This window comes from Lethenteron reissneri, chromosome 31 (genome assembly GCF_015708825.2).
Source record: "Lethenteron reissneri isolate LAM-NWPU_2019-01 chromosome 31, ASM1570882v1, whole genome shotgun sequence".
Lineage (NCBI taxonomy): Eukaryota > Metazoa > Chordata > Hyperoartia > Petromyzontiformes > Petromyzontidae > Lethenteron > Lethenteron reissneri.
In genome coordinates this window covers 3,024,890-3,043,581 of record NC_083809.1, presented here as the reverse complement: position 1 = coordinate 3,043,581, position 18,692 = coordinate 3,024,890, and the positions used below count along the sequence as shown (strand labels likewise).

Genomic DNA, 18,692 nt, shown 5'->3' with positions numbered 1-18,692 from the left:
TTGACACAACAGCAAGAGGTACTGGATATAATTTGCAGGACAACACTTTACAAAACTGTTAATGTGACTTAATAATTTAATTTACCTTTCCCCCTCTTCCTCTCTTCTTACCCGCTAGACTTGAAAAAAATTGCCTTCAAAGCAAACGGGGTTTCAAGGGTAAGAGGAGCGGCCGAGGACAGGGCAGCGTAGCGGAGCACCCCCCCTGAGAACGGTGCCGTGGGGAAGAGCGCAACGCTGCGCTTCCCCTCTCGCCCACCCGCCCACCACCACCACCACCACCCCACGCGCTTGCACCCGTCTCGGCCATCTTACCCCTCCACCGCTGCGGCGGCAGTCATGGGGTGGTGGGTCCTTGGTGGGGGGGGTTGTGGTGGGCGGGGGTGGTGAGCGTGCGAGGGAGCGAGCGGACAGCCAAGCGAGCGCTTTTCCCCCGGGCGGTCTCCTCGGGGCGAGTCCTCCGCCCTCGCCGCGCCTGAAATGCGTCTGCAGCTTCCACGCGCGCGATGCGACGCCGATGCTTTGCATGCCGCGTGTTTTTTTTTTTTTTGCCGCCACGGAACGCGGTGAGTGTTGACTCGGAATCAGGAGTTGATGAGTTGGTCGTTTAAGCAAGTCGGCCAGTCGTTCGATAATGATTCAACTTGAGCCGTCGACGTTAACGGCCAAGTGTATCCTCCCCGACTCGGGAGGGCGAAGCTTGACCACGCAGATCATCGCCAGAAGCTTTTCGTTTGAGGGCTCATCAGCTGACGTACGGAGCAGTATTTGTCAGAGAGTAACCCTTACAATGTTTAAACAGTGTTAAAATAACCGTCAATGAACTGTCCATGGCAGTCAGGTTCGTTCTCTGGTGTAGGGTAATGTCCTGCAGGTCAAGCAACTTTTGCACAAGACTACTTTCTTTTTGGTTTCTTATTTCGACAAATGCAATCATATTCCTGATTCCTGTATATCAGTCCGCTTGCTGTGCGTGCGACTTTAACCGAAAAACCATCATTCTAACCAAAGAGTGGCACTTACTGCTTTCAGCCTTGAGTGTGGCTTGCATACAACTGCATGCAACTAAACGGCACAGGTCAGCATCAACAAGGCTACATCATCCTTTAATTTCCTTGAAAGTAAATGATGTACAATTACCAAAATACATAGCGTCATATTCATTTGGATTAACCTTCAAAAGCAGCGTTAAAGCATTTGTCACAAGCTAAGACGTCTACAATACTGTGAATGCCGCATTATGTATATTAAGCAGAGTGAGGTCGTGTTGGCCAGTTGATTTGGTTGTTATCTTGCCTTTCACCGTTTCAATTTTGTAAGAATGCGTTTTTATTTGTAAACAGTGATTAGCACTCTGTGTAGGTGAAACTGGATGTCAATCTCTGCCATAGAGAATCATCCACGGCCGAGTGATATCTAAACCGGTCCTGGGTTTGTTCCCCCTTGACCAATCCACACTGACCAGCGTGGTGAAGTACGGTCAAACACACCCCCGTGACTGACGTGACATTTGAACCGTCGACGTTAATCCAGCAGTGGATTGCAAAGGTCCTTAAACTATTATTTGTGATCATTTTAAACTGTACTTGAAGCTGATTGTGTACGTCTCACGATGTTTCTTAGAGTCCCAGTTCTCATCGCCTTGCTTGTTGCGTAATTACTTGCAGGCAACCACTGCCTTTGGAGTATTCTTTAGTTTACAATAAGACACTAAAAACAAACTAAACTTTTTTTATTTAATCACATTAAACGTGCGTGAAAAATATTTAATTGAGTGGAAATAAATTCATAAACAACATTTCTGGGGGCGTAGAATGCAGGGCATTTTATTTGCTTCAATAACTTTAGCGAAAATGTTTGTTAATTTTCCAGGCTGTCTGATACGAAGGCGGCGCTGGTTTGCAACGCCTCTCTTGCCATCATGCTACCGAGTGCAACACCATACTCTGCCATATTCATTTGAGGACAGGGGAACAATTGGAGCTCGCGCCTGAACAAATGTTAAAAAAGAGAATCTTTAGAAAGCTTGAAAAACACACGCAACAACCGCAAAACAATTTGCGCAAGCACGTGCCGAAATTCTGTCATGGTCACAGCTGCTCAGAGCGAGACTGTGTTCCTTGTCCACGACTGTGGGAGAGACGCACTTCGCTATTTTAAGGAGCGCTTCGTCGGTTGCGTTCTTGGCTTGAAAACTCGACTCGTCAGACGTTACTGCTGTGGAGAAGGGGAAAAAAATGTAATGTCAGTGAAGGGATACATTTGTAAATGATGGGAAGTAACTGCTGTGGTGCTCATGACACATGGGGGGGTGGGTGGTTTTTTGGGGAACTGGGTGTGACCGAGACAGGCACACGACACGTGGCTCGCCTGCCACTGACGGAGTGGGAATGTAGATAAAATATAAGCTAATGGGGTTCCGACATACAAATAACAGTTGTGATTGTAAAACTACAGGCTAATTGGGCTACTGTGTACTAGGCTCATATGCTGTAATGTAATTGTGTTAGTGATAGTCATATTAATGATCGGAAAGAAAAATACATCGGCAGTGATGATAGGAAATGGAGTCCTTACTGACTGTATCGCGATTAAATCATGACAATAGTACAATATGCAAACGTGCCTGAGAGTACGTCCGCTACGGAGAAGGCACGATGAAATATGGAAGTATGTAGTGTGCTAGGTGGATTGTTACACCGCAGGACGGTGTGAGATAGCGACTTCATCCAGCTGTGGATTGACCATGGCTGATTATGATGAGAAACATAGTGCGAATCGTGTTGCCGACGACGATAATGGGGTGGATTCAATGCCCCCCACACACCCTTTTGGAAAAAGGAAGTCCAAGTTTATTTTGCATGAGTGGTTGTGACCCCCTTTAAATGTATGGTGGTGTATGTGCCCACATTGGTCAGGGTTTATTTGTGCTAGCATTACGTTTTTAGAATACAGTGTTCCTCTCTGGCACCACCAAAGCAGCAACATCTCTTACTGGAAGAGGTGGTCGTGTTGGACGACCATGGGACCAAATCAGAATCGTATTGACACAGCTACCCAGAATCGCTGGTGAGCACACCATGTGTTCACTGGGGTAATGATTTATGTAAAAAAAAGAAGCTGCCTCTGTGCCAGTGAAAACCCAGATCTGCATGTTTAGTTGCACGCGGGGTGCTCTGGACGATGAAAAAGACCCCCGTGGGATTTTTATGAACTCCCAACTTACAGGAATGGCGCAACACTTGTTTACCGGTGAAAATCCCCGACGCGGCACTTTGCCTGCTCCGCTGGGCATCCTGAGCTGGCATCTGTCGCTGAAAAAACGTGATGGACGGTGGGAAAGAAATAACAAACATTCAGCTCTTTGGCAATTGGCATAATACAGCCAAAGAACACTGTAAACACGCAGCAAGAAGAGCATTGGCAGTAGGTAGTTGCACCAATGGTAATGCGAATTTAAATCGTTACCCAGAAGAGATCCTGAGTTTCAAAACTGCGTTTTTCATGAGGTTCCTGCTCGGGATGGTTGTCCAGTTAAACTTTTTTTGTATTTTTTAATGTAGGCCTAAATAGTTTTGAGTGGTCTCCGAAAGTTTACGCGCTGAAGTTGAAGAACACTGCACCAACTCGGACACCGCACGTATAAAATCTTCGACACCGATTTGCTGTATTGCCTCCCACAGGCACGGAATTGCCCATTTAAGTGGGTGCCTAATGCACGTAATGACTTGCATCCCTGTGCCATCCAACAACCCGACTGCACAAGCGCCTCAAAAGAGTATAAAATAACTTGACCAAATTCAAAAGAGTAGAAGCAGTAGTGTTCGACGCAGTAATGGCTGAAGTGTTAGCGGGGAAGGTGGATTATACTATAGTATTGGCTAAAGTTTGTTTTTAAGTAGATGATAACCACGTTGTATTTTGAGTTCAATAAGCTTTGCTTTGCTTGGTGTCATCCTGCAAGAGGATGCTCAAATAAGAACCGAGATGTGAATTGTCAAGCAGGTTTCAGTGGTTGCCCCTTGCGGCTCCTACGCCGTGGGCTTGTATTGGGATGGAGTATTTTGTCATTAGTTGTACGTATTACTTAGCATATGATCGTTACATTTAACAAATAACGGCCTCCTGTTGTACATTTAAGCAATGTATCGTATTCATGCTTCAGGCTTGCAACTTGTCCACAGCTTTGCTTGCAGCTGTTGATGCCCTGCCTCTCATTCATTCACATGTTTTCACTCATTCTTTAATGTTCATATGTATTATGCATAACACCCGTGAGCCTTTAACCCCCTTGCCTGTGCTTACCACTCTTGCTAATACACGTGTGTGTAAAAAAAAAGTGTGTGTGTGTTCACGAGAATTTCGTTCCGGTGTCATGAAAACTTTTTTCATTAAAATATATTGGAAACTGTGGCATTGCTTCATAATCAAGGTTTTTTTTGGGTTAGATCGCGTAAGTATAAATGTGTTGTAGCCCTATACCACCCGAAACAGCCAGTAAGGTTTGTCACGTAAACAACGCTCCAATTAGTTACTCCTTCAGTCCACCGGTGTGTTGGAGAGTAAATCCACAACATTTACAATTTGAGTAGTACGACGTTTCGCTGATAATTACATCCAGCATCATCGAGCGATTTGCCAGAATATTTATACTTACGCGATCTAACCCCAAAAACCTTTATTATGAATAATATTGGTCGCGAAAGCCTACGTGTTAAACTGTGGCATTGCTTGCTGCTTTTTATACATTGCACACGTTTGAGTATGCAGCAGGGTGAAGCCATTCAAATGCAAGCCGCGCGTGCGCCAGTTGGAAATTAACAAATCACGAGTGAAAAATGTATACATTTTAGCTTATGTAATACCTATTTTGATTTTCTCTCGGAAAATTGCTATGTAGTCGTTTCTCCAATTGACAAAGGAATCCATGTCATGAGGCTAAAGAAATCTATTAAGTTAATGCTACAGTTTGTTTAGTATTGTGGCACCAGCATGGAGTTCCTCCCGTGTGTGAGTGAGTGATCGTATGGAGAAGACTTGGCACCCGCCCCCCACACCAATGAGCCTCGTTTCTCCCCAGCTGTCGACTCGACTTGCGTTGTTGACACTCGTGCTTTCGACTGTCACTTCCCGGCAGACCTGAGGAAGCAGCCGTTCCGCCGCACTGTGCGTAAGAAGAGCGAGGAAGCCACCAGCCCCACGGCCTACTCCACTGATGTGTGAAGCCCGCGCGCTGCTGCCACCGCTGCCACCACCGCTGCGCTTCCTTACCACGACCAGACTCGTTGTTGTACGTCGTCTGTGCCCTCTACAATTTACGGACCTCCCCACTTGAAGCCCTTCTGCGACAAGCAAACGTGAACTATTCAAACGAATCCGTAATTTGACCACTGTGCTCCTGAGCCATCGACTGGGCCCGCAGAGTTGTGCAGTAAGCGCGGTTGGCTGCCATCAGCCAGAGTCGTCTGGATGGTGTCCCGTGGTCCAACTATTGCACTCCAGGTTGGATAAAGCATGTCCGTGGGGGGCACTTCCAGTAATTCGGGAAGCACAATACAAATTCATCGTTTAAAGTTGTGGGCAGAAATCCGCTTGGCTCATCATCTCTCCAGGTTCTGTAAATGTATGGCCACTTTTGGATGTGATTGTGGAATTTTATCCACCGGCTCAGGATGGACAATGGAGATTAGTACCAACGCAATGCTCGTTTGAGAGCATTTTGGAGAAATTGGCCAAAGATAAACGTGGGCGCTTGTTTCTGTAAGGCTCAGCTTGTTTGAGATCGGCCACAGTAGGACGTCAACTTTTTCATGACAAATTTTATAGCACGAGTCCGTATAAATTGTCATGGCGAGGTATTTAAAGGGGCTTTTATGAACATGCAACTCGAGTGCAAAAAGGCTTACCTGGTAAAATACCCAAGCAATATTCCTGCTGTCACTCAGTAGAGTATATTTTTTTAGATTAAAACAGTGCACCTGAATTTTTCCCATTGAATGAATGAACAACTTTGGTTTCATATTGCACCTTGAACAGTTAATATATTTGGCAGCTCTTTTTCAATACAGGATGGTCTTCACACTAAATTGACTTTCGCCTTTGGAATGCCTGTGCATTCATTCGTTGACCTGTAATAGGTGACATTGCAATCGTCTGGTCTCAGCGCTAAAATTAGAATGCATCTTAACAAATTAATCTTTTAGTTTCATAGCAGCAAATTAAAAGTTCGGCATGAAGGCAATGTGAATTCCTAATAGTCCAATATGCTGTATTTATGTGCTTGATGTGCAAGCTTTGGTCCATGTGAATTGCATAAAACAACGGCCCATTTAGTTAAAAAGGTTATTGTCTAATGCTGCACTTTTCATGGTTAACTGTATTTTGTATATTTTTGGTGATGCGTATTTTGTTATATATAATGCTGCCATTTTAAAGTGTTTATATTATGACTTAAAAAATATTGGATTTTATTTTTGTCAATTGTTTTAGTTTTGGCTTTACAGTGTATATTTTTTTTACAGAACAATTGTCCATACCACACGAGTGCCTTATGTCTTGCGTTTTCAATAGCTTTATGAAAGATGAAAATTGCACTATATATTAATTGACGTTTAACAAACTCTTGTCCTCGAAGACCTCACAGGGCAGCGTTGACTCGCATATTAATGATAAGGGTCCCTCATTAGTCTCCACTACCAACCATCGTACTATCGACGTGTCCTGCGCAAGCCCCCACTTGTCTTGACAGTCAATATGGTTTGCCCACCATGCACAATTCACTAACAATAACGGAGTTGCAACCGACGCGGAGGGTACCAGAGATGGAGCGATGTAATCAGCTCGTGCTAGATGTGGTACAACAGTTTCACATGTCATGCTTAGCTGTGGGGAGTGGTAGCGGAGCGCGCCAACTACGAACCCGGCGACCCGAGTTCGATTCCCGCTTACGGCCACCAACACCAGCCACGATTATCTGAACCGGTCCTGGCCCTCGTCTAAGTCGACTCAGCCTCAAATGAGTATCTGGTGTGGTGTGTAAAGATCACCACTAGGGAGACAAAGGTGGCCGGGCGTTGTGCTGGCCACCCACCCCCTCGTGTGCTGTGCCGGCCTTCATAGGTGGTCACGAACAGCACTTGTCTCTAAAATGTTTTGGCTATATGGGGGATCTTGTCTTTGTCACAACAATGGCCTGGGTGAGGCCTTTATCCAGCAGTGAATTGATTATGGAGGGTGATGATGATGGAGAAGATCAGGAGTTGGGAAGGCTGCATCGTGGTGGGCCCGCGAGGACTGGAGTTTGAGAAACTCGGCTATCGACCATAGAAAGCTTAAACGCCTCGTAGAAACGAACTCAAATGGCCAAATCAGAAATATTCAGATACGTAATAAACATTCATTTTTCAATTGTTGTCTCCTGTGATGTTACAACTGCACTGTTGCACTATCAGTACCGCATTCACATGACTCTTGAGAACATCAATCATTGGGACATGTATCGGCCATCATTTGTCTTAACTTTTATTTCCCACCTGTATCGAAGCATTCGCAGTTATGTGATTCATCCCCCCACCCTCCTGACGATTTGTTGAAATCTAGAAATTCAGGATCACTATTGGATCCATTGCTTTAACAAAGTGATGGACATGCAGTCGTGGCTGACAGGGTCATGTGAAGCCATTGTAAATTAGGAAATCATTGGTTGTCCTGCTTTTTAATGAACTTTTAAGTGTCACGAGCTTTTGAATCATTGATCCGACCATGAATATTCCCTCAATAAACTGGATAGTTACTGACGGTTATGCAGTTTTGCCATTGGTCAGCTCTTGGTTAAGTTCCAATGCCGATTCAAACATTTGATTACCTTTCCGAACGTTAATGTTTAGATGGATTATATTCTCATTCATTCCACATTTTCACAGCGTCCAAGAATCAACACATTTTGAAAGTGAAATCATCTGACAAAAATAAATCATACAGTTAATTTATCTTAAACTACGTAGAAGGGAAATAATAAAATAATACAAATATAAAACAATACAAATTCTCACGACGTTTCGACTGCAACACAAGAAATCATCAGGTGTGAAATCCACAGCAAAATATTCTGATGATGATTGCTTGTGTTGCAGTCGAAACGTGAGAATTTTTATTGTTTTATATTTGTATTATTTTATTATTTCCCTTCTACGTAACTTTACCGAAAGAACCAAGAATATGAATCCCTGCAATCACGAAAGCTTTAAATAAAAATGTATCTTAAACTGTTTAGATACTAATCAAACTAGCTGCATTGCAGCCTTAACATTTTAAACACATCAGAAGCCAGATGATTGTATGGACCATTACCCCAAACCACAGCATCTGCTTTGCGTAAACTTTTCTTCAAGTTCTGACAACTGAAGAATAAAACCTTTAATTCCTGTTCTTCAAAACCGCTTGTCGTTTGTTTAACGCGTGCTTTGTTTCGCTCTCTGTGCAGTGCTGTGGCACATTTGTTGACGCATATATCCGCACCTCCGATTAGCACGGTCGGTTACGTACGGTGCGATAGAAGTTCCGACTGGAGTGACGCGGCGCTGCTTGCCGCCGGGCCGTTTTGCCACGAGTGAGCAGCAGCACTTTGTGCAGTCCACTACATCAGAGGATTGGGCCAAAGCGATAGCACTACTCAAACCCAAGGGTGGCACAGTCGGGTTTTTTACAATCGGGTTTAATTGTCTTTTTATATTAAACCCGATCGTCTGAGATTGGGAGAAATCCGGTTTAATTGGTTCTAATTGCAGAACCGCACTTCGCCAACTTCTCAACGATGGGCTTCATCCATTCCAAGCTAAGGAACTCACTGGCGCCCACGATTGTGGAGGAGAAGCTCGTGTTCATCAAGACCAACCTGCCCGCCGCATTCTACGACTACCCCGTGCCCGACGGCCCCGAGTACGATAGCAGCACTGACGAGGAAGCAGGATCAGAGTTTCGTATTCATTAAACCAGGTTGTAATTCCCCGAAATCGGGTTTAATTGTATTAAAGAAAAAACCCGGTGCCTGCCGCTGGAAAAATCGGGATTTTTCCACCCATGCTCAAACCACACAGAGACAAGGACTCTGTCAATCTTTACCACCCATTGTTCTCACTGCTCATCCTACACGCTATACGAGCGGATGATAATTGGTAGGAGAGTGGCAATAATGAAAGAGCAACTTACTGCTGATTATGCCGGTTTACACTCGGACCGTTCATGCTGTGGCCAAGTCGCACCAAATTACAGGGGCATTGTTTGCTGATTTGTTAGCCGTATCTGATGGTTGTGTAATCGATTACGGTAATTGGGCTGCCCCAACGTTTAATGTTAGCACCCTTGTGATAGGAATATCCTCCTGACATGACGTGCCATTGCGCTGTATGCCAAGTGTTCTATCAATCTGGTCAAACTTCTTATGCAGCAGTGTCCACAATATATATTGTCAAGGCCCTTATCACGAAGTGCTTAGTCCACAATATGTCCACTGCCGCCGCATGGTCAATTTGCCAAAGTAACCCCCCCCCCCTGTTAATTTTTTGCCCAGTGGCAGGTCGACGGCTCATCTGATATCCCCGCTGCCCACTTCACCTCGCAACCCCATAATCCGCACGAGGGTCCTTAATTCGCAGCCAGAAAAGGAGAGTTCAAAATTATTTTACACCGTCAATCCACGTTGCAGGTGAACGGCCCACGCAGGGCAACTGTTAGAGTCGAGTGAATGTTAAGAGACCCCAGTGAAATGATGTGCACGAGTTCCGCGTTGTACGCTGGTTATCATCCCAAACCCGAAATGTTTTGAAATGGTGGAATTATTGTCGGGATATTCATGCGTTTTAATTGAATGTATAATAATAACAATTCTTTGGTCAACTAAAGCATTATGCAATTTTATTTTCCTTTATAAACACTGCCATTAGTGCTGAACCATTTTATTGCGAGCTAAAGATTTGGTTAAAAAACAAATGATGCATTCTTTGGCCAGCGTGCATGCCAATGTGGAAATAACATCTTAAAGGTGAGTCTGGCTGCCCACGTTAGGATTTTGCCAGAATTAGCAACCCGTCTGAATGAACTAAAAGCCTCCCATTGTGTTCGACCCAGCCTAAATATATACATATTGTACATGATGGACTTAAGACCGCATGGCCTGCACGGCGTGCCAGTGATTCCGGTATGACGTCGACTGGAAGGAATGAACGCGTGATTTAGATGTTGGTTGCCTCCACTCGTGCCTCCTCCACTCGTGCATCCATGCACTTTCACTTTGGTCACATGTGGTCCCAATGGGGGCAGGGTGCTGATTCCGGTCTTTACTGTGGCACATACGGTATGGCTATACACATCCATACGATATAGACACATTCCAGTGGAGTTGATGAATACAAGCCTTAGAAAGGCACACCGTGTGAATTTATCCTGCTGGGACAGCATGCATTGCTTGAGTCTATTTATGGCATCTGTGCAGATTGTAAGTATCCTGTGCATGACTTTTTTTGTTTGTTGTGAACAGGTACAGCCCTTTGTCAATCCAAACTCAACCCTGCTCAGCTTCCAGTGTCTGATGAGATTGGGCGCATTCCGAGTGAATTTGACGTAGGCCCTCCAACAATAATTCCCAGAACTTAGCTGAGCAAACATCCAAGGGAGTGCCCTACGCAAAAGTCTTGTTGAGGTTGCCCGGGTCAATATTTTAGGTTACTATTATACGTACATACAAGAATATTTAAACTGGGACGTTTTAATACTTTTCATATTGCAAGCATGTATGTGTTACTGAAAAATAAACTTAATAACAGCACTCTATCAATCCACTCTTGTGTGAGGGCCCACAAAGGTGTTTCAGTCATGGAGTTTTTAAAATTCATACTTCATCTCGTTGGTTATTGCAGGTTCGTGAAGGGGGTGGTGCTCAGGACCGGTTGCGATATCACCACCAGCTGGGATTTTTTACCAACCCGCACTGATCACAGTTGTGCTATATTATCAAACAACCCCATGGCGGAAGGTGGTGGAGTCGATTGACAAAGATATACTGTATATGAATTATTTTCATTTTTATTCACCGTTACGCATGTTTTAAGTCTTGCACTCATCTGTTTTACTTGTCCCTATCTATTGCTCAAGATACGATTTATTTGAATTTATGTTTCCAAAACAATTCGCTGCGGAAAGTCCCAGCAAAACCCTTATCCGCAGGTCTTCTCGGAACGACAGAATACTTGGAACGACAAACACTGGCGAACGACTGAGCCAACACTAAATGCAGGGGCCATTTGGCCTGCACTTTTGCATTTATTAGGATTTCTTGTGAAAACAGAGGTTTTTTTTAAATCAAGGTTAGCATTTTGCACACGTAGTTTAATTACATTTGACTACATTTGGTATACGTGCCATTCTTATCGCACAGGGCTATCACGAACACGGAACACCGTATTTTTGACAGACAGACAAACATAGTCTGCCAGTGAGGTGTGATGTTGCTATGTGTAAGTACTTTGCCATGTCATTATTTTTTATTTGGTAAATTTGAAAGGTCACGTCAGTACACAATAGCCTACTTGTTTACTTTAGCCCACCGGTGTGTTGAAGAGTGAATCCAAAACATTTACAATTTTACTGGTAGGAACCTCCTGGTTACACCAGCCCACAGGGGATTATTGTGTCCGTCCGTCTGTCCGTCGTGCATCCAAAAATTGGAGGGGTGGGGCTGGGTGGAGAGGGGAGGGTGGGGAGGGGCTGGGTGGGAAGGGTGGGGAGGGGCTGGGTGGGGAGGGGAGGGTGGGGAGGGGCTGGGTGGGGCTGGGTGGGGGGAGGGACTGGGTGGGGAGGGGCTGGTCACCCCGTGGTGCCCTTATAAAACTCAACGTTTAGCCCTCACAGTCGGCCATATTTGCGGAATACACCACGCCGCCGTTGACCCTGGCCATTGACCGAGCAACCCAACGTTCCTACCAGCTCCCTCCGCAGGAATGTGTTTGAGTAGTACGACGTTTCGCTGGTAATTACATCCAGCATCATCGGACAATTGCAATTGCCCGCAATGCACGTGAATACGAGACCAGTGGTCCTTCATAGATGACGTCACGAAGCGGCATTCATGAAAGAGCCGCATGTGGTTCCTGAGCCGCAGGTTGCCGACCCCTGCCCGAACAACGAGGGATGACTCTAGTAAGGTGATACCTGATAATTGTTTTTTTTTTACCCTTCTATCTGGCAACAAAACTGACACCTTTTTTGTTGCCAGATAAAAGGGTAAAAAAAACCCAATTATCATATTTTTTACTGGCAAATGAGGTTCCAATGGTGTAAAGGTGATACCTGTAACTGCCTTGGTGGCGGTGCCGGATTAAGCTAGTGCGGGGCCTGTAGCATATGTTATAAAGAGGCCCTAAATAAAAAACACAAATAAATTAAAACACAAATGTTTAACTTGCATAGTAAAGTAATTGTTTTTTTTTTATTAGCTGTACAGCTAGATAATACGACAAATCCCTAACCTTATACACCCAGTCGTTCAAAAAAGTTGAAGGCAGTGTAGTACTATAGTAATAGAGCAAGTGCAGAATCACCGAACCGGAATTGATAGCTTGAAAGCATTTAGCGCGGGGGCCTTGAAAGTGCGGGCCCCATAACATATGCTACTTTTGCTACTAGGATTATAATTAATCCGACACTGAGTGGTGCACAAACCAACAAGGTTTCGAGTTCGTGGAGTTGCGAGGTCACAATGCCCCCTAGGGTCTGCGTGGTGGCGTGCAGTCGCATTAGGCAGACACTCAGCCTTGGCTAAATGACATCACGCGTCCGCCGGTTATCGAGCTGCTGACAATTTGACGTTCTCGTTGGCAATTTTTTTTTGTATATTAAAATCAATGCTTACATCTAGGTCTGTGGCATGAAAGGAATAATGTGTCTTAAGAGGTCTCTCTCCCAGGTTCGATTTACAGAGCGAGATGTGTGTTCACTTGCAGGAGCGGGTGGAGCATTGGATGCAGTGGTTAGCCCAACTGCGCTGTGAACCTGGCGACCCGAGTTAGATTATAATTTCATAATCAGAATCTTTATTTAGACTGGAGGAATCTGCGGCTAACGTCAGTGGCGAGCGATATCTGAACCGATGCTGGGGCCCCCTCCACCAAAACCGCACTTAGACATGTAGCAAAGTATGGTCCAACAATCCCCACGGCCAGCAGTAGATTGATACAGTGCCACATGCATGTCAATTGGACTGCAAGGCATCAAAATGGGTGAGATACTTGAGAGCCACGTGAGAGCCCAATACGACTAGATGTCACCTTAAAAAGGAAGACCTGTGGAAAACAATACGATAACAATGCCATATTGGATACATATATAATGCAGAGACATCGCCAAGGTTTTTTTAATTTAATCAGCAACAGGAGATCTTATAGTCATTACTCTCTGTGACACTGAGTGTCCTCATGTTACGGTAAAGAGCGCCCACCGACAATGAATATTCGGCCAAACACGTTTATTGCTGCATTTATAGCACATACATGTTCGGCAGATGCTGTGGTGCACTGGATAGCACACTGCCTATGAATCTGGTGACCCGAGTTTGATTCCCGGCCATGGACAAACTCAGTAGCGACTGAGATCTGAACCGATCCTCAGCTTTTCACACAACACTGACCCGCACTCACTAGCATGGTGAAGAATGGTTAAACAACTCCCGTGACCTACATGCATGGGGATACCTTCATCCAGCAGTGGATTGTGAGACCTTTCCGTGTCACTGACATATCAAGCAAGCCAATGCCTTCACCTGCGACGGTATTGTGTCAATTCACAAATGGCCGTAAAATTATGCCTTGTACGTCCGCTCATATGGTTATGAACGAAGGTCAAACTCTTCATGAATTGACTCGCTCATTCATTTCCCGACGTCACTCAACCCCCCCCCCCCCCCCAGTGCAACCACCGCTTTCCTGCCACCTCTTCTCAGCACCTCCACCCTTGATGTTCGACCTGATGATGAGTTCCAATACGACGAAGACAGGGCCGTCCATCACCGTGAATGACAGCGCGCACACGGCAGCCAGCTGCGTGCCATGCTGTCTAACTGCTTCTGCTGCTGATAATTGGTTTTTTACCCTTCTATCTGGCAACAAAACTGACACCTTTTTACAAGGAGTCATGTTTGCATTGACCGCAATACCTGCCCTTGAAGTTGATTGGTCCACACCCGAGACAGCTTTCCTTAGAGCCTAGTCTCACATGGGTTGGACCAGATGATGCCAAAAGGCGCACAACTCAAAGACAATGCACCATCAGAGTATGAGAGCTCGGGGCAAGCATCTACACTATGGGAACCTCATTTGGCAGTAAAAATATGATAATTGGTTTTTTACCCTACTTCAAGGACAGTGCACATTATCAGAGTTATGTTCTTTTGTTTGTATTATGACTGCAGATATTGCGGTCTATGCAAACATGACTCCTTGTAAAAAGGTGTCAGTTTTGTTGCCAGATAGAAGGGTAAAAAACCAATGATCATATTTTTACTGGCAAATGAGGTTCCCATAGTGTAGATGCTTCTGCTGCTGTTGCTGCCGTTGCGAGAACCTCTCCAAATTCCTGGTAGTCAGAAAGAGTCCATCCTCCTACGGCTCCAGAGGGGGTTGAATTATCGCCGTGGGTTCCCTTTAAGCTGGCGAATTCTTAAACCGCGTGTAGGTGTATAGATTGGCGTGCACTCGGCTTCGTTAAGGTTTATCTTTTTGCAAGCGTGAACACAGCTACGTGTAAAGAGAGGGCAAAGCAGAGTGCGGCCAGACGAGATTGTGAGTTTAGAAGAGCTGAAACACCTGCAAAATGCAGAAGTCTTTCAGCGATTTAATTGTTAATGTGGAACAACGAATCAACCTGGGAGCGCTGTGGTGAATTCATGCCACAAGGTTTTTTTTATTGTACCTCACCTGGTCAGTGTGGGCTGGTGAAAGTGGGGAGCATAGTACAGTACAACGCAATGGATTTTTCGGCACTCTCCTCTGGTGCCTACAGCATAAATCCACAGTAGCCTATAACACGGTTTGTTCATGTTGATCGCCCATCAAAACACCGATTAGCTTCTGACATCGGACGAGATTGGGTGCATTCCGAGTGATTTGGTCAGAGGCGTCTGAGCTCATACAATACGGTGTTCAATTATACGCCTTCTATCGTACAATTCCATGCGATTAATTCATGTTTTTAATGGATGCGTTTTGCAAGAACGACTTAAACGCTAAAAGAATATAAATTGCCTAAGCTATTTGTGGCACTAAAATGACATGGAACAAACAGTTTGAACACAATTACAGATGTTTTGTTCCAACTTTTAAGACTGACTTAGTTTTGTGACTCATCTCCAGTCTCAGCAGGGCAGACGAGTGCATACATGAGTTTCCGCACTGCACTGTGAACCCAAACCATTATTTTTTTATATTATCAGCCACTGCTAACATCAGATGTGAGGAGTGAGATCAAAACCAGTCCTGCCCCTCCCCCTCAACCCGCATTGACCAGCGTGGTAAAGTGTGGTCGCACAACCCCCATAACCAATCTCCTACAGTGGATTATAAATAGTTCTGCAACTCTCCCCACCTTTTACTCTCTCCCCTATATAGGGCTCAGTTGCGTCGGGGCGGTTATCGGATTCGTGAGCGGCGTGATGAGCTGGAACTTGCTCGCGTTTTGTTAAGATGAAAATAAAATAGACGATTCTCACGATTCATGTATCATTTGCGAATTCGCCACTTTGGTGCGATGCCTTCTGGTTTACCTTCGTGTTGTCCTGTTGTGGGCCTCTTTTGCTACTTGGCCCCGACCGAAAGGTCACAACTCGCTCCTTGTGGGTCAGTGTATGGGGTGGGTGTCATGGCATAGGTCGGTGTTCTTCACGAATTTCCAGACGCGGTGGTGGGGTGGGGGGGCAATTTCGCTGATAAGACATCATCAGCGTGAGTGCCGCCACACATTTGAAACCATTGGGGGTTGACAGCACGATAGTGGGGGTGTTTTCACGTGTTTTAATTGTCGGGGGCCGCACATTAAGGGCCGCACTAAAGGCCACCAGGGGCCTCCAGTGGTCTGTGGGCCTTGCAATGAACAACACTTGCCATAGGTGCTCGCTAACAGCACTTTTGGTGTGCGCACGTGTTGATCTCCTAGCCTCGCCACCCACCCCACAGTCCAGTCGACCCATTCCTGAAGCTCCATCGAAGGATGGGGGGGGGGGGGTTAAGCTGGTTATGCGGGGAGGAAGAACCATCCAGCGTTTTAAAGCACGCAGGCTACCGGGCGTCGTGCAAAGATTAGCTCACTTTTCCGTGGAAGTGTGCCAAGCCTCCTGCTCCCCACCACCACCACCATGTGTGACTTATTATGATTGGAACGAAGCTCTGGGATGAGACGGGCCAGATTAGCGGGTCCCCGTAAAGCACGCCGCACAGGCAAACACGTGTAGTGTTGTTCAACACGGAGGCACACACTCTGGACTGGGAGGCAATACCTTTATTTAACAACTACCCGAGCGGGTAACACTGAGTAGCGAGTTAACTCGAGACGAAGACCCAGAGACGACGAGACGCGGGACCCAGGCTTGATTCCGCAGACGAGCCAAGAACTAGATTTGAAGCTTTCGTGACTGCATGGATTCATACTCTTAGGTTTTTTTCGGTAAAGTCACGTAAGTAAAAATAAGTAATACAAAATAAATTATAAAAGTAATAGAAAAAAAAAATATAATAGAAATAAAATAATAAATCACGACGTTTCGGAGGCAACACAAGTCTCCGTCATCAGGTAACCTCAGAGTATGAGCCAAGAACTCTCTCGCGACTGCCCCTTGATGCCCCTGGGCGTGGCCTCGCTCCGTCTTCGGCCACGCCCCCCTTCGAGACCTTTCCAGAAGCATCTCGACCGAGCATCACGTGCCTCACTCAGGCTACCATGTCCTCACTTGCCCTCTCTCTCTGAGGCCATCGCCAGGACGATGCCCCCTTAGGGCTGGCTGACATGCCGTACTTACTCTGGTGCTAGAGAGAAACTCCAGACGCACTCCTCCTGTAACAGTAGCTAGCGCGAACACCCTAGTGACACCATTTACATCACTACATCATGGAATAGCACTCCATCAATCTGTAATCTAAGTCTACTAGGTTTGTTTTCTCTTTCATTTGTACCTGATTATGATTGCTTGTGTTGCAATCGAAACGTCGTATGCTATTATTTAATGTATTATTTTATCTTTCTACGTGACTTTACCGAAAGAACCAAAGAGCAATTAACCTTTTATTTTGGTATCATTGTGCAAGATGTTTTGTGCACATGACTGTGCTTTGAGTATTGCTTTCTATCAACAGTAAATACGAGTGTGATGTAGTTGGCTGTATTACAAAAAGGACATGTACACATTCCTGCGGAGGGAGCTGGTAGGAACGTTGGGTTGTTCGGTCAATGGCCAGGGTCAACGGCGGCGTGGTGTATTCCGCAAATAAACGTAGTTTTTTGTTATTTTCTTTCAACCTATCTACGTGACTTTACTGAAAGACCCAAAGAATACTAATACTGGTAGAAACCTCCTGGTTACACCAGCCCACAGGGGATTATTGTGTCCGTCCGTCTGTCGTGCAGGGAGGGGCTGGGTGGGGAGGGGCTGGGTGGGGAGGGTGGGGCTGGGTGGGGGGTGGGAGGGGAGGGGCTGGGTGGGGAGGGGCTGGGTGGGGCTTGGTAGGGAGGGTGGGGCTGGGTGGGGAGGGGCTGGTCACCCCCTGGTGCCCTTATAAAACTCAACGTTTAACCTACTCACGCCGGCTTGTGCCCGCCCTCACAGTCGGCCATATTTGCGGAACACACCACGCCGCCGTTGACCCTGCAGGCCATTGACCAAGCAACCCAACGTTCCTATCAGCTCCCTCCGCAGGAATGTGTTTTAGTTACCGAATGCGATAAGCGTCGAAAAAGATCAGTGGGGCGGTCGCATACTCCACCTGACGTGGAAAATGTCCCTTTAATGTCGATTTGAAGCTTTCGTGACTGCAGGAATCCATACTCTTTCGTTCGTTCGGTAAAGTAGGTAGACAATAATCGATCACGACGTTTCGATCGCAACGCTGTAATTTAGTGAACGTTGCCCTCCCCCCCGTGTTGATGTGCAGTGGGATTTGCTGCGCCACTGTGTGTCCCACCTGATGACGATTGCTCGTGTTGCGATCGAAACGTCGTGATCGATTATTTCCCTTTTAAGTGGCACCGATTTCAATAATCAGCCAGCGGGTTCTATCCACTGCTGGATGCCCGATACATCACTGCGTGCCCATTCCGCGTGGAAACGTTACGCGGCATTCACAGATTGCTTATGGAGAGCAAGAGAGAGATAGGGGGAAAAAAACAATACTGCGTAATTTGTTTTCCTCGTCAAACAAAAGACGTGAAAAAAATACAAAAAATTATTTCGGTCTTTCAGTAAAGTCACGTAGATAGGTGCAAAGAAAATAACAAAACCATCTACGACGTTTCGATCGCTTGTGTTGCGATCGAAACGTCGTAGATTATGAATTCCTGCAGTCACGAAAGCTTAAGTCAAGATAAAATAAACACTTAAAACCACCCTCCTTGCCTTACAATAACAACCATTTAGACAACAATAGTGACACACAGCGGCA

At 45.7% G+C, this 18,692-nt stretch overlaps 1 protein-coding gene across 4 annotated transcripts in view; it reads left to right on the top strand.

Moving 5' to 3' along the window:
- Window positions 1-7,407, top strand: part of LOC133349672 (formin-like protein 2) — a 60,444-nt gene extending 53,037 nt beyond the window's left edge. For 2 of the 4 annotated variants that reach the window (XR_009755974.1, XM_061563303.1), the window contains one exon: window positions 5,138-7,407. Coding sequence is in view for 2 of the 4 variants with exons in the window: in XM_061563303.1 (XP_061419287.1) it covers window positions 5,138-5,223 (86 nt within the window). In the remaining 2 variants the exon portion in view is untranslated. Of the gene's footprint in view, window positions 1-118; window positions 160-5,137 lie in introns of those variants that run through there. The other 2 variants (XM_061563305.1, XR_009755975.1) reach the window with 2 other exon arrangements.
- The last annotated feature ends 11,285 nt before the right edge of the window (window positions 7,408-18,692 follow it).